Genomic DNA, 27897 nt, shown 5'->3' on the forward strand with positions numbered 1-27897 from the left:
TTTATAAGGTATAGAGATGATGGTTGTTGGGATGTATTGGAGAGGGGGCTGATGGTGGATTGTTGAAGGAGGTGATGTTGAGATGGAGGAGAGGAGGCTGATGGTGGATTGTTGAAGGAGGTGATGTTGAGATGGAGGAGAGGAGATTGTGGGTGATGGAAAGGTTGGTTGTTTTCCCTCTTCTTCTTCTCAGATTATATGTTCTTCTTTTATCTCCATTTCCCCCCCTCCCCCCGCCCCACTTCTTTATTGTTCTTTTTTAATTTTTTCTCTGTTTGGATATTTTTTCCTCAAGGAGCGGTTCTGTTTTGATTACAGCCCTTATTGTAGGCAGCGATGACAAGCAAGGTCATCATATGCATTTATCTGTTGTGAACTGAGGAATGGAATCCATAATCCCTTCATCCCCATTTCACTCATTTCTGTTTATGTGATGTCAACGGATCAAGCCCGCCAACTATTTGATGCAATGCCTGACATGAACAGATATTATAACTGGGTATGTAATCTCTTGGCACATCTCCATCAACATTTTTTTGTATTGCATATCCATAGTAGTTCAATGTTTTGCCAAGGATATGTCCTCTCCTCATAGATACAATTTAGATTTTATGTAGAAGAAAGAGATACAATTCAGATTTTAGAGTTAGGCCATGATTTCTTCCATCAAATTCAAAACTATTGATCTAAATCTGTCATGACCATGCACGAGAGGATTTTTTAGGCGATATATTACCTTCAATAGCCTACACACTTTTCCAGCCTCCCCATAGGCTGAAACCTTGGTGGAAGGTCCATGTAGACTTTCTCATGATGATCACCGTGAAGAAACGCATTCAAAATATCAAGCTAATGAAGAGGCTAATCTCTGTTTACAACCACAGTGGTAAGAGCACTCTGAGAGAGTTGATTTAGGCAACAATAGAGAAAAGGTCTCTTGATTATCAATCCTGTATAACAGGGTAAACCATTAAAATATACCAAGATATACTGCAGGTGGGGGGCACCATCTTGGCGGCACCACTTGCAAAGGAGCGAGGGTGGGCCATCAATGTTGGTGGAGGGTTCCATCACTGTTCTGGGGAAGCAGGAGGTGGATTTTGAGCATATGCTGACATTTCTCTCTGCATTCATTATGCATTTGATCAAGGGTATTGTCTGTAAGGTGGATATGTCAGTGTACCAGTGCAAGAAAGCCTTCCTCCTGACCATAGCCGTGAACTGCTCACTGACCTGCTGGAACACCTCATGAATTGATGTCGAGTTCCCAATAAACATAGATGACATTTTCAGCTCCTTGGGTGGGATGTCACAAATAGTGGACTTGACATTGTTTGGTTTCCATTCCACAAAGTAGGAAGAGTTCTTTTTCTGAACATTAGTCATCTGTTCATCTACTTCTTTGTTGCTCATCTTCCCGCAGAAAATGGCTGAAGCTGTCAGATAGCGACCATGTCGAGGGTCATCAGCACACAACATATTCTTAGAGTCCCACATCTGTGTTGTCCGCTTAGGCATAGTGAGTACAAGGTACTCTTGGGAGCCTCTCGACCACTGTTTCAAAATGTGGATGTAGGTTTGAATGCGGTCAAAACAAATCCTAGTCGATTCGGAATGACACGGACGAGTACACGGTTGCACATATATTCTGCTTTGCTTTTGTACATGGGTTTGAGAAGAGGCCCATGTGTTCATACTTGAGATGTAAATTCCTCCTAGAAGATAGGAGATATTGTGAGTTGGTTGAGCACCACTTAGTTGACCTTAGCTTTTACCACCGTATGCATATAGCGACATATATCAAGATATATGAAGAGATCAGCGACAAGGTAACATCAAGCATGCTGTGAAATCATCCTAACCTCAGAATGCTCCCTACACAATAATTTGCATTGGTGTTTTTCAAGGCTTACAAGTATGCCCTTCTAGGCTAAAAAGGAAACATTGGAAGCCTAGTACATTCTCACGTAAAATATCAACATAGGCACACACAGGTTTTTAATGTAAAACATATACAAAGAGGCTCATGAAAATGGTAAAACAGGGTTTACCTTGATTGTCATGCCCGGATGTGCCTTACTGTGAACGGGACCATGCTTGGCAGTTTTCTAAAACAAAGATTTTGTCTATTGCTGAAAAATCCAAATGTTTTAAATGTTTGGCTCTGAAATTTGTTTCTCCTTCTATAGTATATTTGAAAATTTAACAGATTGGTGATATTGTGGTCCTTGATATATTTGCTACGAGAATTGATAAAGATAATTCTACTGGTGAAAAAATTCCATCTGCAGAGAGAAAAGGTTTGTTCATTTGCACTTTCTCATCAAGGTGTCAGCATGTTATTCTTTATTTTTATCACATTCTCTGTTTTGGAATTGTTCTTTATAATTCATTCCAAACATATTGAACAACAAAATGCAGATTTTGTTTAGAATTTTGTTGTTGCAACTTATTCATATGCTTTCTCTATATGAGTTTTGACTAATGGCTTGATGTTACTTTATGTAGTTTGTGAGTAACCTAGCTTGGGTTTAGATCATAGCTTGCATCTTAGCACATCACTATATTGTCTTTCCCTCTGTGTGATCTAAAAATCTTTTTACTAGTTGTGGTAGCAAGTTTATAATAAATCTAGTGAGAGCGTGAGCCTTCACTCAAGCTTGCTGGGATGGCTTGATGTATATGAATTGATGCAGTACGAGACAAAAACCAACTGAGATAAAAATTATCGGATTTTAAAAGTTTAATCCAGTAAAAATCCATTAATATATTGAAAAGAAATTAAGAAGTGAAATGCAGGCATGGACACGAGGTCCACCATGATGTACTGAAAGGGTATATTCAATTAACCCTAGCATAATAATCTCTCAATGGATGTGTAATAATTCAGCCAAAGTCCAAGTGGTCCTTTCTCTTTCGTGGTACACCGTGAAGTTCTAATCAACCCTCATGCGTGGAAAGGGATCATCGTATATAAGACTTAGGGCAGATCTGAGCGTAGAAAAAAAAGAGTAAGGCTGGGGCTAAAACCTCAGCTTCCACCTCCGTCATAATGCGGAGGAGCAATGTAAGAAAGTGTACTTTCTTGTATAAGAATATCGCTCCTGAACCTCTCGAGTCAGTCATATTTCCACAGCCTGTCATTCCAGGAGTAACTTTGCAGCTTCCATCGAAGTTTTCTTTTCTTTTCTTTTTTTCTTTTCTTTTTTGAAACATACTTTGTAACTTAACTTCGGCCAGCTGCTTGAAGGAGCCTACTGCTTATCACAGACTAGTTGTGGGGAAGTAGCACCTACTGGAACCCATTAAATCCTTGCACCAGTAAACGAATATTGAAACCAGACAAGAAGACCGTCCACATTTATACTTATGTCCCAGACACTGCCCTTATGTTTTGCTCTGTCCAAATGCTCCAAATTGTGGAATAGAATAACACCTTCCAACTGCTAAAGCCACCTCCCTCTCCCATCTACAAATGATGAAATGTATTTTCCAACTTTGTTGCCTTGTGAGGACTTTGTCTTATCCTTATGTTTATGACTATTTTGTAGGCAAATTTCAATAGAAATCCTATAAAATCACAGAAACGTATGGAAACATATGCGAATGTGAAATTTCAAGATGAAATTTCAGGAAATGCTACGCACATAGAACCCAGTCACATATGACAACCATCCATAATGAATGGTCACAATTCCTTTTTCTAGGTGGAATGCAAGGAACTATTTTATAGAGATTTGCCAGAGCTGGATGACTTTCTTGCTGATATGCTTCTTCCTGGATGCAGTACCTTGAGTCAGGTCTCATTGATTAAGTTATTTTTCTTTCTGAACTGTACAATGTTATGTCATTATTTCTCTCAAAAATTATCTGTTGTATTGATTGTGATTTTACAGAGTGTTTCACATAAGATTGCATGCAGTTTAAGTTTGTAGAATTGGCATAAATTCTAACTGTTCAGTGGAATTTTCTTTTACCTAAATTGAAAGGTTAGGGAATCAATACTTGAGAGATGTAAAGAAGTCGAACAAACAGCTAGAGAGCAAGCGACTGATAATGCAATTTTGGATCAAATGTGCAAGGTGAATTTACTGTTCTGAAAAATGGCATGGGAAAAATTTGCTCCCGGAAGCTGTCAATACTCCATAGCACCAATTATTTAAATCCTTTTTATATGAAGTTTGTGTCTATATGGTTGCAGTCTTCTCAGGGTCAGTCCGGGTGTAGGTTTTAGGGTTTAGTGTTCCACACCTCGTGTTCAAATCTGTTACATTGCTCCTGTTTGTTTGTTCTTCATACTATATCTGGTGCTTGTGTTGCATTATGAATTTTTCCGAGTTGATTTTCAGATTACTGAGGTTGATATTCCCCAGTCCTTGTTCGAGGATCAAGGGAGGCAGCTTTATGGGGCCAGACTTTTAGAGCTACAGGTAAAAAGCTTAATTGTGGTACCTCTTTTTTTTTCAATCTGTGATTTCAATATGAACTCATATACAAATTTTCAAAAAAAAATATGAACTCATATACAGGCAAGCACAAAACTAGATGAACAGCAGTTGGCTTCTCTTTCGAGTGAAAATGCAGTAAATGAATTCCTGGAACACCAGAGGGGAAATATAACCGATATAATCAAACAAATGCTCGCTGCTGGAGAGATATTCAAATTTGAAAATTTGCAGGTGAATGCAAACCCAGTTAGTTTTCAACATGCAATGCTTCTTATGTTTTGCAGTTAAAGGATAACCTTTCGGTTGCGAATTCATTGACTTTTGTCCATTGGAAATAGACCATTGTGTGTTCATATGTTTTGCTATCTTGTATTTTCTTATGGATCTTGATTGGCAATTAGGATTACCCATTCTTAACATTTTTTGGGCAGTGAACCACCCTATGTGAGGTATAACATGAGTGGTGTAGATCAAGCCTCACATGTATGATAGAAACTAAGTAGTATAGGAATATGAGGCATTTGGGCTGCATGAGATCAAGCATCTTTGATTTTTGGCTGTTTTGTTTTGTATTTTATATGTTGTTCGGGATATCTCAGCCCCTCTCCTATTTCTCTTCTTCTTTTTTTCTATGATTTAGCGGACACTTTGATTTACTGCTGACTCGCATGTCAACACGTTTCGACACTCGTTTGACACTTGTAAACATATTGCTAGAAGTGTCAGACTTAATGTGGGTGCATCTGACATGTTTACTCTTCTTTTAACTCTTTAACTAATACTCCCCTCCACTCCCCCCCCCCTTTTTTTTTTAAACCTAAAACACTAAACAAATACTTCTTCTGATATTATATTTACTGTATCCTATTTATCTCTCTATCTCGCTGCATATTGGAGACTGAAGATAAGTAGATTAGATTGATGAATGCCCCGTTATTTGATTATCTCATGTTTCTTTGAGACTTCTAGTTTCTTAATCTTAAGGTTTATTACTTTATTAGTTCGTTAAACGAATGCCATATTTTATCATGTTGCAACTTTATGACTAGTACTCAGATTTTTTAGATTTGGGTGTATCCTTGTTTCTAGATTTTTTAGAGGTTGCCAAGTCAAACACCTCATACCCGTCTCAACAATCACAGATCTGTGCCCACATATCATAGTTTTTTCTTCGATAATATTCTATTCGTTAGTTCTCAACAAAAAAAAAAGGTGACACGCTTCATATGTTTAATAATGCAGTTTTGAACTGATAGTCAGGAATAAATATGAGAAAATAAAGGCATCATATTGACTCTGGATTTGATTGCAGTTTTCAACAGAGGATCTGGTCAAAGAGGTTGAGAACTCTGTTGCTGAATTCAAACGGCATAATCAAGACTATGATGAGGAGCATGTAAAAGAGCAGGTTATTCTCTTCTAATCCCAGCAGACATCATGCATCATTCTTTTTTGTTTTTCCAAATTAATGGAGAAAGGTTTGAAAGGATCCTTTTACCTTCCTGAGCACTATCTCATTTATTGTTGGATTCCACAATGACTTACATGGGTTTTTTCCTAATCATTATGTATATTTTGATTTTTATAGTTTTTGGTTTTTATAAATGTGATGTGTATATAACAGGTTATGTATCAGGTGATGTGTATATAACAGGATCTGCTGAAAATTAAATTTTTTAAAAAAAAATTGTAACCTTTAGCGGCGGTCATGACCGCTGCTGTATGCTGCAAACTTAGTATATTGTTAGATCTATAGTAGCGGTCTAAACGGCCGCTAGTTAATATTAGCGGCGGTCCTTACCGCTGCTGTATGCTCCAAACTTAGTACCCTGTAGTCCTGATTTAGCCGCGGTCATGACCGCCGCTGTATGATGACATTTAGTAGCGGTGATCACCGCTGCTAATAGTAACTACCGGTACTGTATACAACAGATTTTGCGGCGGTCCGGACCGCTGCTATAGATGGATATTTAGCGGCGGTTATGACCGCTGCTATATTGCCGATATTTAGCGGCGGTCAGGACCGCTGCTATATCGCAAAACTTTAGCAGCGGGTTAGACCGCCGCTATATTGCGGACATTTGGCAGCGGTGTAGACCGCCGCTATATTGCCGAACATAGACTCCTCAGAGATGACAACAGTAGCGGTGATAACCGCTGCTAAATTAGCTTCATACACAAGCGGTCCATAGAGCAGCGGTCTTAACCGCTGCTATAATATATAGCGACGAGACATTTAGTAGCGGTGAACAAACCGCTACTAAAAGTAATAGTAGCGGTTTGTCCTTCTTTCAGCAGCGGTCTTGACCGCTGCTAAAAACCCTTTTTGTTGTAGTGTCGGAAATGTTGTGGTCGCCCTCCAGCAAGTACTCCAATGGATCCCTCCTCAACCGGTAGTGCCACCTCCACCGATAAACCCGCCGGGCAAAGGAATTCATCCCGTCGAGGTTCGGAGGAGCAGGGGTCCTCAGAAGGGCAAAATCCTCGGAGTCAAAGACCCCATCAGCGTCAGCAAGGTTCTGCCTCAATCACCAGCCCGCAACCCAACCATCGCCGTGATGGTCAGCACCGAAGAGGTGACAACCCGATGATGGAGCTGGCGAATTTGGACCATCGAAATGAGAATCAGATACCTCAGCAAATAAGAAGCCCGATGAAAAACATCCAAACAGAAGAAAACCCCGCCATCATGGCTGAACTCCAACGTCAGATAAGACAACTTCAGCAGCAAATGAAGGCACCATGTGATCCGGACCTCCTGGCGGAATGGGATAGCGAGATCGCTTCCCCGTTCACCCCAAGAATCGCCATTGCCATCGTCGCTACGAATTCGGATATGCCTCGGTTGGACCTCTATGATGGGTCATCAGACCCTCTTGAGTTTCTTCGAACCTATCGTCGTGCGATGGTGATCAGAAATGCTTCAGACACCACGATGTGTAAAGCCTTTTCCGCCTACCTGAAGAAAGATGCCAGCAATTGGTTCAGCCGATTAAAGCCCAACTCCATCGAGTCATTCCACGAACTGGAAAAGGAGTTTGTCGCTTATTTCGTCAACAGTCGGCCCCGAAAGAAATCGGCTGATGCTCTCTTGTCTTTGCGGCAAGGAAAGGACGAAACATTGCGGAAGTTTATTGGTCGGTTCCGAGTGGAACTCCACCAAATTAACGAGCCGAACTTCGATATGGTTCACGCCTCACTCCGCCACGCTATCTGAGATAGAGACATGAAAGTCGCCCTGAATGTGAATCCTCCTCGCGATCTCCAAGAACTCATGGCCACCACAGATAGATACATCAATAACGAGGAACCATTTGCCATGGAAAAGGAGTTGGAAACCACCCGGGAAACCGAAAAGCGAAAAGATGACTATAGGGCGCTACCGAATCATAAGCAGGCAAGACATAGTGATCGACAGAATCATCGCTCCCCAAAACCCCAGTTTGACAGAGTCAACTACACTCCATTGAACAACACCATCTCAAACATCTTGTACGAAATCCGTGATAGGGAACCTATAACCTAGCCCGAAATAATGAGAAACTCGGGAAAAGGTAAAAGCTCTAACAAATATTGTCGTTTTCACCAAGATCATGGGCACACCACCGACAATTGTTATCATCTGAAGAACAAAATTGAAAGGCTCGCTGGACTGGGAAGGATTGACTGTTACCTTCAGAATCCCTCAAGAAATCAGCAGCGACCCCGATCCGAAGTTCACTGGCCGGACGAACGTCATCGCTCACCAAACCACCATGCAGAAAGCAGTCGACAAAGAGCCTCAGATCAGGAGGAAGCACCAAAGATCACCAGAAATATTGATACCATTTATGGAGGCCCGGCGTCCGGAGGACCGGCCGACGAAAGACGCGCTCTTTATGCGGAACAAGTCAACTCCATAGAAAATCCCCCCAAGAAGACAAGGACTGACCCAAGTACCAGTGTGCCTATAACCTTCTCCAAAGCGGATTATGGAACCATAGATCGACAGCATTATGACGATGTGGTAGTTCGACTCACGATCGCCAACTATAACATGGGGCGAATCTTGATAGACACCGGGAGCTCAGTCAATGTCCTCCACCAAGACGCCTTCGCAAAAATGGGCATCAGCAGTGATAGGCTAGAGCCTGTTGACTGGTCCATCTTCGGATTCCCCGGTGGAGAGGTCAAGGTACGAGGTAAAATCAAACTCCTTGTAACATTTGGCGCTCATCCGAACCAACGTACCATCATGCAAACCTTTGTGATAGTTCGCGTCCCTTCCACTTATAATGGAATCATCAGAAGGCCAGCGTTGAACGAATTGGGGGCAGTGGTTTCCACTGCCCACCTAAAAATAAAGTTTCCTACAAAACTTGGCGTAGGAGAGGTTATCGGTGACCAAGAGAAGGCCCGTGAATGTTACGCCGCCCTGTTGAAAAAGAAAAAGGCCACCAAAGAAACCTTCTCCATAGGCGGTACCGATCCTCAAGTCGAGGTAATGCAAGGAGAACCAGTCGAAGAACTAACAAAAATTCCCCTGTTCCCGGTGTCGAAGAATGAACCATTCAAATAGGCTCTCTCCTCTCACGTAAGCTTAAAACTGATCTTGTCAATTTCTTAAAGACTAACTCGGATATCTTCGCCTGGTCCGCCTCCGATATGCAGGGAAACCCCTCCGATGTTGCGGTCCACAAACTGAACGTGGATCCAAAATCCAAGCCCGTGAAATAAAAGAAACGCAACTTCGCCGCCGAAAGACAAAAGCACATCAAGGAAGAAGTAGATAAGCTACTTGATTCCAAATTCATCAGAGAGATTCGCTACCCGGAGTGGCTCGCCAACGTTGTGATGGTCAAGAAATCCAACGGCAAATGGCGAATCTGCATCGATTTCACGGATCTCAACAAGGCATGCCCCAAGGATTGTTACCCGTTACCGAGGATCGATCACCTCATTGATACCACCGCTAGGCATGAGATGCTAAGCTTCATGGACACCTTCTCCGGGTACAACCAAATTCAGATGTACGGTCCCGACATTCCAAAAACTTCCTTCGTCACCGACCAAGTGTTGTTTTGTTACAAAGTTATGCCTTTCGGCCTCAAAAACGCTGGCACTATGTACCAACGTCTCGTCAATAAGATTTTTGCTGAACAAATTGGAAGGAACATAGAAGTCTATGTCGACGACATGCTTGTTAAAAGCCTCAAGGCACAGAGCCACATCGGCGATCTTGAAGGAGCATTCGCCGTACTCCGGTAGAACCGAATGAAATTGAATCCCGCCAAGTGTGCTTTTGGGGTTACTTCCGGAAAATTCCTAGGCTTCATGATTAGCCAGCGAGGACTTGAAGCCAATCCCGAAAAAATAAAAGCACTTTTAGAAATGACAGCACCGAAGGAAGTCAGAGATGTACAAAAACTCACCGGCAGAATAGCGGCCCTTAGTAGGTTTATGTCTAAATCTGCTGAAAGGTGCCTGCCCTTCTTTAAAACTCTCCGAAGCGTGAAAGACTTTCTATGGACAGAGGAATGTCAGACGGCCTTCGACCAACTGAAGGCCTATCTCGAAACGCTTCCATTACTCGCAAAACCGGTACCGGGGGAAGACTTGTACCTGTACCTAGCAGTTGGGCCTGCCGCGGTGAGTTCTGTACTCGTTCGGCAGGAAAGAAAGACGGAGCAACCTATCTACTACGTTAGCAGAGTACTCCATGACGCCGAGACTCGATATCAGGATCTTGAAAAATTCACCTTCGCTATCGTCATATTGTAGACACCCCATTTTGACCTGACCCAAACTTCCCAAAAATTGAATAAATCCCGAAATCGATCCCTGAAAAATCCGAAATTGCCCACTTGAAAATTATTTTTGAAATATTCTGAAAGCCCGAGTGATCTCTGAATCCCATTGATGTTCTCCGTTTAACCGTCCTGACTTTCTCATTAGAAAAATTGCAAAGTGCCCCTGAGTTTTGGTAGTGACCCCCATGTTTGAACCCCGGACTCCAATGTGTATCGGCACAGTCATATTTTTATATTTTCGATAACCCGGCTTGTTCTGAGATTTAAAGGATTATCGAACGGTTTTTACATTTCAAAATACTCCATAAATGAGAAAAGACAAGCAGGGAAAGTGTAATTATCAAAATATGGATGTGCCAATATCATTTTCCTAGAAGAAATGTACAAAAGAAAAAAAGAAAAATTCATTCTTCTCCTATTCTTGCTTAGACCACCCCCCTGTAGCGCATAAAATATGTTAAGGAGGGTTGTTTGAGGAAGAAAGAAGAGGCAGATGTATTTTTTTTAGAAATGGGGTGAATTAGCAAAGAAAGGGTGCTCATTGATAAGAAGAAAAGGCAAGTAGGGCCTAATGGTAGGAGGGTAAAATCACCTTACCCTAGGGATATTTTAGTAAAAGGAGTATTCCTTCCCCTACAAGTAATGAACATGGGCTGTTGGATCAAAAGGGTGAGGTATAGGGCTGGATTAGATTAGAACACTCTAGATCCTTAGGGTTTCTAAATTTGCACTAGGGCAAAGACAAGGATCAAGGGCTAGGGGTAATCAAGAAGAATAAGATACCAAATGGAGGGTAGGGATTAGATTTTTTTTTTAAAAAAGAATATAAAACCAAGAGAGAGCTCGTGAGAACAAGGACGATTTCTTTTCTCATTTTTTTTACAGAGAATGAGAAAGAGAATGAGAGAGAGGCAGAGAAAAAAAAAGAGAAAAAGGGAGGAGGACTTCCGGTCATCTTCCCCGTCAACTCCACCGGAGTTCCGTCCCCTTCCTGTAGCAGTTATCACCCCCTTCTTCTTCCACCCCATCTCTATCTACCAAACCCTTCTTCCACCGCAACCCTCACCTCTACAATTTCAGCCGCCACCTCCATCTTCACCATCTCCGGCCCCCACTCTTGCCGGCCATTTTCTCCGGCTGTGCCACCTCCACCCACCCACCGACCATCTTCTTCTTCCCTAACCTCTTATCATCATCCTCACCATCATCAACCACACCCATTACATTTTCTTTTTTAAAAAAACCCATCTTCTCCAGCCGACATCCGGCAAACCCCACCGGAATCCAAACCCATACTCAACAGATTTCAGTAAACCCTCTTTGCCATTCCATCTCTACCACCCTATCCCCTGTTTCTGCCCCATCCTCAACCTCAAAACCCTATTCCAAACCCACCTATTGCCTTATCTGCCACCCCTTTCCTTCATCTCCGACCACCAAACCCTCTTCTCCTTCTACCTTTATTCCAACCCCAAACCCATCTCATTCTCTCTTAGCCTAAACCCATTCTCAAACCCTCCATTAACTCCGGCCAGCCACCGCTCGACCAAACCCACTTCATTTTTTCTATAAACATATATACCTCTAACCTGTTTTTCCGACGTCCCTTGTACTTTCCGGCAATCCCAAATCCTCTGCAACTTTCGGCAATTCTTGTCGGAATCCGATCGGGCCCACCATCATCCGGCATTCATTAGTTGAGGGTTTCAATTGCTGTGATTCGTCGGAAAACAACGTTGGTGGCTGATCGGCGGAGATCGACAAACGCTCGGCAATTGCAACTGACGGCCCTCAACCTAGGTAATCATCTTTCTCTCTCTTTAACCATGATCAATGAATAGATTGTGTGGGATAGGATCATGTGAGTCTGTCATTTTGTTTGAAATTAACATAGATCGAGATAATCACCTAATTCATTGCATCCCTCACTATTCTATTATAGAGATTCAGGGGTTTGGATACTACTTAAATCCTAGATATAGATTAGTGAAGGGACTCCTCTGGCTTCTAATGTCTCTTTTGGGTTTGATCTCAAAACCATCATGTTTGGTGAATGCCCGAGTTATTGGAATTTCCTGGAGTATTCCTGATGTATGTATTTGAGGAATAAAGCAATGTGATTCAGCTACTGGCCTCGGTTTTGCTTTGATGATGTATGGCCCATTAGCAAAATTCGATTCTTGATATTGTTTAGCTTATATTCTTCTTAATGGTAGATTTACATTTCTTGATCTAGATTACATTACCTACCCTTTGGTCTATATTGGAATGCATGTTGAAGGTAGTGTCTTCATTCGTTTTGTGTAAGGAACTGTAATAGCTTTTCTGTTCCAATCAGAGTGAGGCATGGAAGATGTCTTTGTCAAAGCAGATCAGTACTTGATTTGATCTCTTTGGATAGTGGGAGGGTCATTCTTATATTGGCAACTGCATATTGTGGGACCCAATCCCGCGAGAGGGGTGGGGTGCGAGCCGGCACGCTCTCTCTTGGTCTCTCGTACCCACGCGAATGGCGTGTGCTTTTTATTATTGATTTTAATTACCCAACCAAGCAGGCAGCAACCAAGCCATAGGGTGCAAACAAACGTGAAACCCAGTAACCATAAGGGCAGGGGTAAGCCGCCGAGCCTAGCAAGGTATGATTTAATTCATCTTTTCTGTGAACTTGGGATCACTAAGGCAATCTGAATTCCACGCAAAAGAGAGTGACAGAGTCGCCACCTAGATGAGGGATCTAGGACCCATAATTGACCAGAAATCTAGACTCATTACCTGGTTACGAGAATGGAAGGTATGGGGAGTTACCACCACATGCACCATTCCTGCCCGATAATCGGTCTTCAATTCCAAAAGTTAACTCTTTCGAATTTCTTTTAAATGGCTCATTTAACTCTATATTAATGTGCGAACTATGTGACATGCATCCTAAGATCTAATTTCAATGTAATTCCTAAATGTATATCTTGATTTTCTTAATTTATTTGAATTCAATCTAAGTGAAAGTTCTCCTAAACTTCTAATTTCATGGAAAGTCCTAAGTCATTTAATTACTTTTAATTTAAGGATTAATGTACAAAACCCCACTTATGTGTGGAGCCGACTCGTGATTGGTATGTCTTCAAGCATCCAAGCTGCCTACGTACCCAAGCCTCACTGGGATCAGAGTCGACGTAGTTTGGTGCACCTAAGCTAAGCTACTTATGCCTAACTCATCTAGGACACCGTTCTAGACTGGATTGACTGTTTCAACAGTTTTAAGAGAAGTTATTTAATTCAAGTTGAAGATTTTATTATCCTAGGACTTCATCTAAGATGCTATATGATCCTATCTAAGTGCAAGTTGTCCCTTAGACTAATGCAGGTTAACTTACGTCCTAGGTAACTAGGCTCGTCCTATGAGAAAAGAGGGTAACTAGTGTAACTAGATCTATGGCACGGTTGCTATCCATAGCAAACGCCCGTGATGAGGCTGGACTCCTAACTCTAAGACTCCCTAAAACTTAGGACACAACATGACACAAGTGTTCCTAAATGGGGCTCTAATGGTTCCTACGATGGAAACCGCAATCCAACGGTTCTGAAAGACATGATGTAAATTGATTCAATTTGCTGAAGTTAATGATTTTCAGATTTCAAGGATTTTCGGTTCCTAAACATCTAAGGAATATCAAAGGCTCTATGGTTCGCAAGTTTCGACCTCGAATCACAACCATGGAAGGGAATCATGCTCTCAACCCTTGTATAATTTAGCACGTAAATTATAGTATCTTATTGCCTGGCATATTTCTCAGGATTTCCGTGGACAGTGGACCTCAGAGCCAATATCATACTATAATTTACGCACTCCAATTATGCAGGATCGATCGCAATTAGTATACGATTATGGTTATGATCTCGGCAGTTAAATTGTCACAGCATAGACAATTTACAAAGGCAATCTATGAACCCTAAGGTTTCTATTTCAAAAAGTTACGGATTGAATTTATGATGAAAAGTTAAGGTTTTTTGGAGATTTTTACTGACTTTTGTATTGATTTGCTATTAAATTGTGATTTAATATCATTAAGACCAGATTGTTAGGAATACACAGTAACCCTAAGCAATCGAACTCCAAATCAGTTAAAACTTTTCCCGTGATAAGATATGGATAATTGTAGCTTACTAGAAAATTTCCATGAATTATTATTAAGATTTGATATCAATTTATGATTTTCCAAAATTTAAATCAGATTATAGAAATTAGTTGAAAATATGGATCAATTTGTTTCCTAGGCGTTAAAACCCGTTTATTAAAATAAATTGTAAAACCTTATCAAATCTTTGCAAAATTAGTTGAAAATATTTCTCTAACATTTTAGTAACCAAAGTTACTGTTTTGTAAAGAAAAATTTTGAAAATATATTAATTTAATAAGAAAAAGAATTATGGCACGTAAAACAGGGAAGCGATTAGAAAACAGTAAAAACCATATTTGTTTTAAAATATTTTTCAATGGAAACTTCCATTTATTATTAGGCTTTAATTCTGAAAAGTTTCATCAATTTTTAAAATGATTTGGTATTTATTAAAAATAGCCAAAATTTAAAATAATTAATAATCCGATTAAACAAACTCCAAAAAATATGAAAATTTTTGGGTGATCTAAAAACCTTGTAAAACTACTGGAAACAAAGTTTCACTAAATTTGAACATGATTTGATATACTTTTGGCTCTATTCATCAAGAAATAACCCTTTTCGGGGTTATTCTTTGAAAAATAGAATGAAAAATAAAACGGTCGAACCACGGTTGGAAATTAAGTTTCCAGTAATATTTCATTTTATAGAAATCCCAAAAAATATCATTTTTTAAAGAAACCCACGTTTTCTAACACTTGCTTTGATAATCCGATTGAAATCCATATTGAATAAAAAATGAAAGAAAATCATTATTAAATGGAGGAAGTTTAATTTTTTTGGTGAAATTTTGAATTTTGAAAACTTATGATCTATATTATAACATTTGAAATTTCAAGAAAAAATTTATTGATTTGATCTACCAAAAGTAAAACCCTAGCATGCTTTTCTACTTTTGATATTACAAAGATAAAGATCCTACCGTTGATCGCGCTCCTTGTCTCTAGGGTGCATAGATCCGAGGTATACGCTTTGTCGCACCCTTTTATATGATGAAGAAGACCCAAAGAACACCCCAAAGATCCTTGATCTGTGATTTGTTGAAGAAGAAAAAGGAATTCAAGAATTTCTTTTGTGAAGAACACTTGAGAGATATGAACACACTTCAAGAGAGAAAAGAAAAAAAAATTCTTAGGAGGAGAGAGAAAATTGACGAATTTGGATTTTTTTTCTCCTTTTTTCTGGATTGTTTGCTTTGATTTTTATTCAAAAAAAATTAGGGTTAAGAGAGAAATAGTAATTTCCAATATGAGAGCTCTCTTTTTGGCTTGTTTCCAATTTTCCCTTCTTGCTTTCTTTCTTTCTTGTTTCCAAATTGGATTTGATTCCAATCTTAATTTCTTGTCAATCAAGACATGTTATTCTCATTCCACATTGCTTCTTTGGAAGAAAACTTTTTTAAGCAATCATTCCTCTTTTCCTTCTTTCCTTCTTTTCATTTTTCATTCTTTTTATTTTTCTTTTAACAAATATGATGTCACCATTGTGACATCATCAAGGTTGGGTACTCAACTCATGTGGGTCAACCATGTGGGCCGCCCACCATGGTGGTTGACCCATATGGGTGAACCCACATGAGCTCCATCTTTGCGGGCTTTAGCCCAATGGGCCATTTCACACGGGTTTCGGGTTTTTCCGTAAAACTTCAATAAAATCTTTCTAAATTCAACATTCTATATATGGACCCAACCGATTTGACATTTATGGTGCATCCCTCACACATGATCGAACCATCTTTTTTGGGAAAATAATTTTTCGAACCAAAATGCCCCTATTTGACAATTACACATCCAAATGTGACCAAAATAACCTTAAATTAGTTCACCCCTAAAGGGAAATGTTAAAAATGGAAAGTCTTTGTGATCAAACTTCAAAAATAGAAACTTTTAAAGTTGGGTCCTTTTGATGAGCAATATCAAACAGGATCATTTGGTACCCCCTGAAAATACCCAAAATGCCCTTAACACTTAGAATTTCCAAATTAAGCGAAACTCCTGAGAAATTCTAAATTTAGCAGGTTTTCCAAAATTCAGGAAATCATTCATAATCTCTTAGACATATTTCGGGGATCAAAAGAATTACACAGGAAAAGACCAAATTACCCCGAGGTGCTAGAATTTGGCGAGACTAGGAAAAACCTTGAGAAATTCTAAAAATAGCAGATTTTCAAAAATTTATGAACGGACTCACAACTTAGGAACTAAATATGATATGTTTGGAAATGTCTAAAATACCCCCGAAGTGCAAGACTAAGAGAAAATCTTGAGAGATCTAAATTTAGCAGGTTTCCCAAATCTTACGAAATTACTCTTAATCCATCAGCCGTACCCTCGAGATGGTTTTAGACATATGAGAAATGATTGAATTATCCAGAAGATGAAGAAAATGTGGAAGCCCCATGAGTTTCTAAAAATAGCACCTTTTTCAAAATTTGTAAAATCGCTCAAGATTTCTCAAATATAACTCGGGGGTCAAATGAGATACATCGGGAATGACCAACATACCCCTGCAGTTCAAAATAGGCAAAAATGAGGGAAATCCTAAAAATTCTAAAAATAGCAGGTTTTTTTTATTTGCTTGGAAAGTTAAACTTTCATCTTCCAGAGGCCAAAGGAACCCCCTAGAGACCTTCAGGATCGCGAATCAACTTCAAAACTCCCATAATGAGGTGAAATCTACCCTAAAATGCATAGATGCCTAATCTAATGCTGAATACGGACTCAAGACTCGATGATACTACCGAATCTTTCGCTTTTTAAAGCGTAGCAAAATGGGGGTGTCTACACATATCATATATCTGTTTTGGTTGATCCTCCTGACCTTCATTTTATTAGTATCTTTCGTGCCCAACCCATTCCCTGTAATTGGTTTGTTTTGTTGTTCTATTCCTTAAGCTCAGTGTCTCAATGCCTGATTGTGGCTGATCCTCACCTGTGATTCATACGATTCAGCCAGAATATAGTGCTCCCTAATCTTATTTGAGTAAAAGATTGCAGCATTCACTACCCCTCACGCTCTGTACCTTGTTTCGGTTAGTTTGCATGCCACTTCATGTGCTTATGTGGCCTCCAACCCCTTGCCCTTCCTATCATTTTCCTCATCTCAGGATCTTCACAGGATTTGAGGGGTTTCCTTTCTTTTCGGGACCATTCTCTTCATGTTCCTCGGGATCCTATTCGAGTTTCTGGATTCCATCAATTTTGGGAATACTTCTCTCGGGTTTAGGCTATGACGGACGGCAACCTCTTGAGCCTAACCCCCTTTTTCAATCAAAAGGGATAAAAAACACATAAAAATCAAACAGCAAAAAAATCAAAAATCGTCAAAAGTATCAAAAACATTTTTCGAAAAAGCTGTTTCGAACTACGTTGGCTTGATCCCTTTCCACATGGTACGTAGGTAGCTTGGGTCCACCCAAGTCCAGTCAAACCTTTTAATAAATATTTTCAAAAATCTTCGAACCTTTCAAAACAAAAAGTAAAAATGGGCAAAGATGATGATCGCCAGGTCACTCGGAGTCCCCTTTTCATTCCATTTCCGATTTCGATCGTGGTTTTCCGGTTTTCATCGGTTTTCCGACGTTTTATCGGGTTTTGGGACGGGCGATGACGTAGCGTGGTCCCTTCACAGGGATTGTCCTCGTTGAGCCCAATGATATGTCATGACGATCGCGAGACTTGTCTGATCTTCAGCAGATTAGGATCGCTGGGCTTGATTCTTTTTTTTGAATCGCCCTCTGAGCCTATCGTGTGTTCCATCTTCTTTCCCCTGCCATTTTTTGTTCTCACATGCCGTTGATTTTCCGATTTCTTTCTTTTCTTACACCTTTTAGCTTGCTGTGTGCTTATCTTGGATTTCTTATGCATTCTAGTTTGTTTGTTCTTCTAGCGTGCGATCGATTGGCATTTTCTTAGTCTTATATCTTGCATAGGCTCGCATGCTAGTGTGTTTACTTTGCTGCTTTGATTGCTTAGCTATAGCGTATATCCATTCGTCTTAGCTTGATTATCTGTCTAAACTTAGATATTTGCTTTCCTTATCTCATTATATCTATCATTATCTGCTTAGCTGTAGCTATGCATGCGATTGTTTATTGCTTTCTTAGATGTGATGAGTTAGGATTAGATGCGATGAATTAGGATTTGCATGTTCATTTTCTTTGCCCATCCCTGGGTCATGCATGCTTAGATAGACGTTTTCTAGGGGATGAGTGTTTCCATTTCACATGATTTTTGCCCAAAACTCTTCAAAGTTAATTTAAAATGGCATAAGAGACCAAGTGCTTGTACTTGGGCGAATTGGCGGTGCTCTTCAGATCTTCCTCATTCGTCACCAGGCACGGACCTTTTGTATCTCTGGTTATCCGTTGCAACAGAGTATTTCATGGGATCTAGGGCCCATTTCCTTGGATAGCGACTCTGAGTTATTTTAGGTGGGTCTTGGTTTCAAGGCTTTTGTCTCCGGATCAAGAGGTATCTCATACATATACATTCGCCACCCATGCTGTGAGTGGCATCATGTTTCGAGAGTTCCTTGGTAGAGCTCTCCTTCACATTGTGGAGGTCTCAGAGGATTGACGGGGGATCTCGCGTCCCTCACTCACCATCCTCTCGGGATCGGGGTCCACACATATCTGTGAGAAAACTCCGTCCATATTTCGAAGCTCATCCTGTCACCGTACTCACCCACCAACCTCTCCGGAAGATACTGCAAAAGCCCGACACCTCAAGGCGTCTGATTAATTGGACAGTTGAATTGGGTGAATTCGACATCCAAATAAAGCCCCGCCCAGTGATCAAGTCCCAGGTGCTAGCAGATTTTATTGTGGAACGTACGGTACCGATAGGAAAATTCGAAGGTCCAAGCCTCCTAGCCGAAGAATCAACCCTGAGCCAGCAGAGCCAAAATCCGCTATGGATGTTATATGTGGATGGCTCCTCCAATGCTGGGGGCAACGGGGCCGGACTGGTCATAACGGGGCCGGACAATTTTATTGTCGAATACGCCCTACGCCTAGATTTCAAAGCATCTAATAACGAGGTGGAATACGAAGCTTTGATCGTGGGAATAGCTCTTGCCGCCGAATTACGGGTCAGTCGGATCAGAGTCCACAGTGATTCACAATTGGTGGTCAGCCAAGTAAATGGCTTCAGCGAAGATAAAGAGGAACGGATGATCAAATACCTGGAAAAGGTGAGAAAGGAAATCTCCGTTTTTGAAGAGTTCTAGATAGAACAAATTCCCCGAACCTTGAATGCCCGCGCTGATGCTCTTTTTAAGATGGCCTCCTCCGGAATGTTCGAACAAGGAAACATCTATACTGAAATCCTCCCTCAGCCTAGGGAGAGAAGAAGTCCTACAACTCAGCGAGGAACCTAGCTGGATGGACCCTATAGTACGATACTTGAAAGACGGTAACGTACCCTCGGATAGAAAGGAAGCTCGACGCTTTGTTGCTAAGGCCGCCCATTACATCCTCGACGGACAGAAGCTGTATAAGCGTTCCTTTTCATGGCCCTTGTTGAAATGCCTCCGACCCTCCACCGCGGAGCTCGCCACGAGGGAAGTCCACGAAGGAATCTGTGGTGATCACTCGGGTGGGAAGGTATTGGCTCACAAGATCCTCTGTCGAGGTTTTTCAAGCCAACCCTCCAGCAGGAGGCTTCTGATTTTGTCAGAAAATGCGAGCAATGCCAGAAGTCCGTGCCCCGTCTACCCGCAGTTCCCTACAAACCCATCTCCAATCCAGTCTCGTTTGCGATGTGGGGAATGGATTTGTTAGGACATTTTCCTAACTCGACCAAGGGACACTGAATGATGTACGTCGCCATCGACTATTTTACCAAATGGGTCAAAGCCAAGGCAGTAAAGAAGATTACTTCCAAAGAAACGCAAACTTCTTCTATCATGATATCATTTGTAGGTTCAGTATTCCACGGGTCCTTGTAACCGACAACGGGACCCAATTTGAGTGCCGAAGGTTCAAAGATTTTTGCGGGGAACTCGGTATTGACCAACGGTTCACCTCAGTCGGTCATCCGCAAGCTAACAGACAAGTGGAAGTAACCAACCGAACTCTCTTACAAGGGTTGAAGAAACGCGCAGAGAATGCCCGAGGCTTATGGGCGGAAGAATTACCGAATCTCCTTCGGGCCTATCGAACCACTCCCAGAACCACGATAGGAGAATCGTCGTTCAGCCTCGCCTTTGGGATAGCCGCAATGATACCCGTTGAGATTGGAGCCCATTCTCCAAGGCTCGAGGCATACAATGAAAGGACCAATCCCAACCACCTGAGGAGCAGCCTCGACCTCGTTGAAGAAAATAGGGAAAAGGCTCGAGTCAGGATGGCCGCGTATCAACACAGGGTCGCCCGATACTACAACTCTAGAATCAAAGAAAGAGCAGTAAGAACGGGTGACTAGTGCTGCGATGATCCGAAGTCTCCGACCCTCGCAACTCGGGAAAATTAGCTCCCACTTGGGAAGGACCCTACCGCGTCTCCCTCACTCTCCAGCCTGGATCATACCAGTTGGAAGACTTAGAGGGCAACCCCATTCCACGCACTTGGCATATTTTGAACCTGAAGAAATTCTATCAGTAGGCAAGAATGTAATCTGTTTTCATTTCTTTATTTTCAATAAATCTATGTGTTTGTTCTTTGTTTTGTGATGGTGCAGACATGTAATCATTCCCCTCAAGTAATAAAATCTCCTTCTCGATTCTCCATCTACAAGAACGATTACCTCCCAACATCGAAAAATCTCCAAATTGAACAAGCTACGAACGAAGATTAAAAGATACGACCCATAAACTGATGCCCCAAGAGGCTCGGTAGAGCGTCTATCTACTTGAAAGATACGACCCGTAAACCGATGCCCCAAGAGGCTCGATAGAGCGTCTATCTACTTAAAAGATACGACCCAAAACCGATGCCCCAAGAGGCTCGGTAGAGCGTCTATCTACTTAAAAGATACGACCCATAAACCGATGCCCCAAGAGGCTCGGTAGAGCGTCTATCTACTTGAAAGATACGACCCGTAAACCGATGCCCCAAGAGGCTCAGTAGAGCGTCTATCTACTTAAAAGATACTACCCATAAACCGATGCCCAAGAGGCTCGGTAGAGCGTCTATCTACTTAACAGATACGACCCGTAAACCAATGCCCCAAGAGGCTCGGCAGAGCGTCTATCTACTAAATACCAATATCTCACCAGAATCAAGATAAAATTTACCATCACCAGCAAAAGGTAAAAGTGTTTCAAAAGCACCACCATGTGTAGGGATCGCCTCGAAGGACGAACCCTTCCACCACACACCAAAATAAAGTTAATTTTTTTTACAGACCAGTTCATGAGAAAAAAATAATAAAAGGAGAATTGCAAGGGCCCTGCCCCTAGACATCCTTCTCCACATCCTCTCCAGTAGAAGGCACAATGACAGGCGGCGCAAAGGATTCCACTCCTGGAGAGGTAACCACAGGATCCGCCACGTTCGTTTCAGTCGCCTCGAAATCCTCTCCCTCGGAAAGTTCGGTCCCTAGCGGATCTTCTAGCCTCTCAATCGGAAAATTTGAATCTATGGCCTTAATCTGATTTCGACAATCAACAAACCCCTTTGCCACAAACTCCAGAACATGGAGTGCCATATCCGTTTGATACTCCTGTGACTGGCGATCGCCCAGGACCGAACCTCCTCTTCTCGCTGCGCGGATTTATCCCGCACCTTCTCAAGGTCAGCACGAATGTCCTTTTCACGGCCAAGTTCGTCCTTGACCTTCTGGAGTTCAACCTTGGCATTTGCCTGGAGCTTTTGTGCATCTGCCAAGGACTCCTCGAACACCTTCTTATCGTTTGCCCAAGAATCCTTATGATTCTTCACCTCCTTGGCTACGTGAGCATAGAGAGATTGGTACTTATCCATGCGCCGCGAGGCATGAGGGCAAAGATCTAACAATTGTAGGCCAAAAGAGAGAAGGTCAGTATTACAGAGCCTAAAAGACTTTTGGGAAGACTAAGAATAAAAGCACGCACCTTCTTCGCCAAAGTGACCATGTCCCGGCCCAAGGCGGAGTGCGAACTTCTCTCCAAATCCGCCGAGTCTCTCGGTAAGACACTCGTCATCGCCATCTCTACAACCACCCTCTGGTTGCGAAGGGCAGAATCTTCAATACCCACCTTCCAGTTAGGATCAAAATAAGACCCCAGTTGGGTCGCCTGATCCCTCGGAAGAGTTCCTGGCTTGAAATAAGCCTGAGTTCCCTCGCAACCCTCGACGAGCAAAATCTCCTGGCTCATAACCTGGCCTTTACCCTTACCCTCCTCCTCTGCCGACTTACCCTTTTTACTGGGAATCTTCTCCAGCAATTCTGCCTGCCGCTTGCTATGCACGGACTTCTCCGGAGATGCGACATCCTTAATCCCTACAGCCAGAGCCGACCCTTTGCCGGCCTTAGCTGCCTGGCGCTTCATGGCTCTGTCATGTTTTTGCCGAGCCACTTCCTCGGCCTTCAATCTCCTCTCTTCCTCCATGGCCCAGGCAGAAATATTAGCGCCCGACCCTTGTGCTGCCATTTCTACGATAAATTCAGGAAATAAATCACGACACAATAGAAGGGAAACGAGCAAAAATACAAAAAAGAAGATTGGAAAATAGAATCACCAGACTGACTCTCGTCAGCACTTGTTTCCTATTCCTCCCTCCCTTCCTCACCTTCACTCCGAGCCTCATCCTCTGAGTCTAGAACAACATTGCTCAAACTGAATTTCACCAATACTCGTTCAGATTTAAAATCCCGAACGTTGAACCTCTCCTTTCCTACATCCACACCCCTACCTACAACATCGTTGAAAATCAGCTGACTCAAGGTCCCTAAGTAAAACTTCAACCCCATTTTCTCCTCGTTGGGCTCTCTCCAATCAAAGGGGAATCGCCACCTGGCTGTTCGAGGCGGTTTCACAAAGAAGAACTCATTCTTCCTCCGTTTAATGGAAGAGGGAGCTCCGCCCATGATCATCAGTGTCCACCGCTGGGCCACGTCTACCCAGTTCCCCTTCATCTTTATAAGGAAACATTTCCGAATAACATCCAATGATAGTGGGGCCCTCACCATTTTACTTTTCACTATTTATGCCAAAAGACCCCTCCACCCATTTGGAAAAATCTGGGACGGTGCCAGACCAAAGAAATCAAAAACGTTTATCAGAATTGGATGAAGACGGAAGCGGAGACCCGCCTCAATAACTTCTTTGTAGAAGGTTGTCTCTCCCTCCACGCTACTGCTACATGCCCGTTCGTTGGAGGTTGGGAGCTGAACTTCATATTCATCCGGAATATGATATTTCTCCCGCAACTAGGGGTGTAAACGAGCCGAGCCGAGCCGAGCTTGGCCAGGCTCGGCTCGGCTCGTTAAGCTCAAAGGCTAGGCTCGGGCTCGAACTAGGCTCGGCTCGGGCTCGAACTAGGCTCGGTCAGGCTCGGCTAGGCTCGCGAGCCTATCGAGCTTGGGTTATATTCTGGAATATACGTATCAAATGGACGGTTTGGATTATCACGGTCTGGATTATCACAGTGGATTATCACGGTTTGGATTATAAGGGTGCGAGATTCGCACATGAAAGGTTGCTAGCAAAGCGAAATAATAAAAAAAAGTCATCATTACGGAAAAAGTAAAATAGTAGGTGAATGTATAAAGTTTTAAATGAAAAATTACCAAAAAAGGGTAAAAAGTTATGACAATTACCAAAAAAATACAACTAAAAGGTAGGAAGTTATGAAAATTACGGAAAAAAGTCATGATTACGGAAAAAAAGTCATGATTATGCCTCCAGCTGTATTATATTTATATTATATTTACGAGTATTTATATTATATTTAGGAATATTCTTTATTTCTTTTATACGGGTTTTTGTTAACGAGCCTTAACGAGCCGAGCCGAGCCTGGCCTAATTCGGGCTCGGCTCGGCTCGGCTCGTTAAGAATTCGAGCCGAGCTTGAGCCGAGCTTTTTTCGAGCCGAGCTCGAGCGAGCTTCCGAGCCCGAGCCAAAATTGACACCCTTACCCGCAACCTTCCAAGATCTGAAGGTTGAAGAATGCCTGTTGAGCTCATGGCGACTTCAGGACGATATGCCCCACCAGGAGGCACGTGTGGCTTCCAAAGCTCTGCCGACTCTCTGGAAACACAGCTAATCTGGACATCCATCGGTGCCGAACATGAATCGCTCCTATCCTCGACTAACGCAGCAATGACGGGAGCATAACTCGGCACAGACTCTGCCGTGCCTGGGGGATCAAAGGGAAGAACTACCTCCTTTCTTGGCCGTGGCGCTATCCTCTTCATGGACCCTCCGCTCCTGGCAACAGTCGTGCCACCGCCAACTTTCTTAGCCCTAATTCTAGGCCTTATCTCCGACGGTCGCCCCAAAGCACTCTCCGCCTCTATCTCCGACGGTCGTTCCAGCACACTCTCCGCTTCCGTTTCCGGCGAGACTTGGGGAGAAGGGGATGATTCTTCCATCCCCACGGGCTCAATCGACCGATTTTGTGAATCCGTATTCTCCGACATAACTACTTTAAAGAAATAAAATGAAAAGTTCGGGTTGAGAAACGCACCGGTGAAATTGGAGAAAAAGGATCGTGAAACTCGCCGGAGAAGACGAACCGGCACCTTGAAAGAAAGGGGAAATCAATCTGAGAAAAAACTTGGAATCTTCCAAATCTCCGATTACACAAAAGAACGAAGAAGATGGGAGATTCTAGCAGAAAGAGGGAAATGATCCACAGGAAAAACCCTTGAGTATCTCGCCAGAATGAGGGAAGAAAAGAAAGAAAGAGAAAATGGAAGAAGAAAGAAAAATGGGCGGGCTTTTATAGGTCCACGCACGGGAAAACTCAAAAGTCACGTCACTCTGACGTTATACGACATGTGACGCCCCGTAACACGCGCACAGTTACCAGAGTCATTAATACGTCATTTCGCCATAATTGTTCAAAGCGCCAAACCGCCGTTTCCCAAGAGTCGCGACCGTTACACATGTCTCCTCGAAGTACCCCTCAAGACGCATCAACAAACACTCCTCCGGTACCGAGTATCACTTGATGAAATCATGCAATACACTCAAGTTGTGTTACATCCACGACAAGGTGAGAATACATTCGGAACCGAATGTACTCACTTGTGTCGTGAGTTTAACTCCAACTAAAACAACGATCCCTCTCATGTTGGCGTACGAATCATGATATTTGATTCCAATTATTATGTATTTACCATGCATCTACATGTCACTTGAGGTATTAAATAAAAAGCATGATAAGGAAACATCGAAAATAATAAAGATCATTTTATTCACAAGTAAAAGAACCTTTAACAAAGGTGGGCTTCTAGGCCGGATACAAAAAAGGGAGAAATACATTCGGTACCGTACTATAACTGTGAGTAACTACAAAAGATAGAAGGAAACAATGGAAAGTCGACGCCCGGAGCTTCAGTATCATATGTCTGGTGAACCACCAAGTGCTACCAGACATTGGACCTCAGCATCGCCACAGCACCCACTTCGCACATCATCTTTGCCCCGGAAGGAGGCTTCAAAACCGACTGTGCCAAGATCATGGCCGAAGGTCCCATCATTCGTCCGGATCTTCCTCCGGATCTTCTTCAGGGTCCTCCTCCGGCGAATTCGCCTCCAGATGAGGCTCTAGACCGGGTGACGCGGAGCCGGCCCTCGTGCCACCTTTGGTCACTTCTTGCAGCATCACCTTCAGGGGCTCGTTCTCTATCTCCAACTTCTCGACTTTGGCCCTCAGCCGGAGAACCTACAAGCCTTGTTGGAGAAGTTGATCCGCCACCCTGTATCCCCTCTCCATCGTATGCTTCAGGGACCGCTTATAATTGGCGACAAAGCTGGGAACGTCGCCAGGAGCAAGGCAATCCCTGGGAGCGGTAGAACCCGAATGTTCTTAGGTCTCCACCTTCCGTTTCTTTTTACCTTAGGAGCTGCGATCTGCCCCCTCAGCTCCAGCTGACGAAGAAATCACCGCCACCGGAGTCACCACTTCCGGCGAGCCAAGCCTTGGCGCCGGTGAATTTCTTGCCCTCTGCGATCTCCTGGTTCTTCAAGACACCGACTCCCCGACGAAAATCCAGGGCTCCTCTTCTCTATCTGATGGCGAGTTTACTTCCACCACCGGATTCATTGCTCCTGGTTGATCGTCGCCGGCATGCTCTTGAGACATTTTCGACAAGAAAAAACTGAGGGAAAAGGGAGGGAAAGAGGAAGAAGATATAACGGATAACCCTTCCCCTCACCCCCCCCCCCCTTTTTTTAAGGGTCACCAGGTGAAAAAACCAAGCGGGATTTAATATCCCGACGATTTTTTAAATCTCCCATAAAGCGAGAAATAATAGCCTGACCCGTTTTTTGAAAAGCATGTGAAAAGTAGGCAGGAATTAAATGTTTTTGCCGTTTCCCGAAAAACCCTAAGGATAGAATAACGCGCCTATTAAACGACGCGACATTGAATCCACCCGCCGATTCCCTAGAAAGGCGCTTCGACTCCATCACCTCCAGAGGGTCGACACCGGCCCACCACTTGAAAATGTAGCTACTTCCTTGACCCTGACAAAGGGACAAGAAAGTAGGGGGGAGTATGTTAGGGGTAAAATTGGAATATCCAGTACCGAACCTCAAACCCCTTCTCCATTACTCAGCTGGATCGACACAGTCCGCGCAGCAACACTCGGTAACGAACATTGATTGAACCTCCTTGATACTTCTCCCTTGAAAGGTACCGAGCTACCAAGAGAATCAAACACAATCGCGGAGATCTCGCCCCCAAACGGAAAATCCACGACCGGTACACGTAAGGCGCGGCTTTTGAATTCAAAACATCCCGCCTAAATCACCATCCACGATCTTCGCCCAGAATCATTGGAAATCGTATCTCCACGTGTTTATTCGCCAGCTATCAAGCTCCACGTGGGCTAAATCTAGGATATGATTGATGTCTCCATGATCTTATTCTCCCGCCATCACGCTCCACGTGGGCGAAATCAAAGGCACGATTGATATCTCCAAAATCGTGGATCTCCACCCCTATAAAAAGGGGACTACGCACTCAAGTGAAGGCATTCAACTCTCCCTCTCTTCTTCTCTGGTCCAGTAACTTGACTTAGCCCTCTCCCATTCCCCGTCCATTGTCTGTGATTGCCCGTCTCAGACTTGAGTGTCGAAGTGGCCGTCCAGAGCCACAACTCCGGGCCCGCTGACGCTTTTTTTGTGAGCGCAGGATTACAGGTTTTGCGAAGCTAGTTCGTGCAGTTAGATTTTGGGCGTCATTAAGAACTGAGCTTGAATTTTCGTCAGTCCATTGTTTTCATTTATAGATACAAAATCCCTGAAAGATCAACATTGTTCCAAGGAGAATCCTTACAAAATTTCAGGAGAATCGGACAAAATTAGCAAAAAAGACGAGCCGAGTGAGT

At 42.8% G+C, this 27897-nt stretch overlaps 3 protein-coding genes across 3 annotated transcripts; all 3 read left to right on the top strand.

Moving 5' to 3' along the window:
• The first annotated feature begins 23 nt into the window (after nt 1-23).
• Nucleotides 24-5949, top strand: LOC143870546 (trigger factor-like protein TIG, Chloroplastic). Its single transcript, XM_077376616.1, has 6 exons — nt 24-163; nt 319-499; nt 3990-4082; nt 4350-4430; nt 4530-4679; nt 5761-5949. Exons 2-6 carry the CDS (start codon nt 434-436, stop codon nt 5869-5871), a joined length of 501 nt encoding a protein of 166 aa, XP_077232731.1. The 5' UTR covers nt 24-163; nt 319-433; the 3' UTR covers nt 5872-5949.
• A 2034-nt stretch (nt 5950-7983) lies between these two features.
• Nucleotides 7984-9006, top strand: LOC143890898 (uncharacterized). Its single transcript, XM_077395585.1, has one exon. The coding sequence runs from the start codon at nt 7984-7986 to the stop codon at nt 9004-9006; it is 1023 nt and encodes a 340-aa protein (XP_077251700.1).
• Nucleotides 9007-19329: 10323 nt separating this feature from the next.
• LOC143890925 (uncharacterized) lies at nt 19330-21209 on the top strand. Its single transcript, XM_077395599.1, has 3 exons — nt 19330-19605; nt 19721-20017; nt 21093-21209. The coding sequence occupies exons 1-3, from the start codon at nt 19330-19332 to the stop codon at nt 21207-21209; spliced, it is 690 nt and encodes a 229-aa protein (XP_077251714.1).
• The last annotated feature ends 6688 nt before the right edge of the window (nt 21210-27897 follow it).

This window comes from Tasmannia lanceolata, unplaced genomic scaffold, assembly GCF_043159265.1.
Source record: "Tasmannia lanceolata isolate RefF3 unplaced genomic scaffold, GAP_Taslan_0.1 ptg000002l, whole genome shotgun sequence".
In the NCBI taxonomy this organism is placed as follows: domain Eukaryota; kingdom Viridiplantae; phylum Streptophyta; class Magnoliopsida; order Canellales; family Winteraceae; genus Tasmannia; species Tasmannia lanceolata.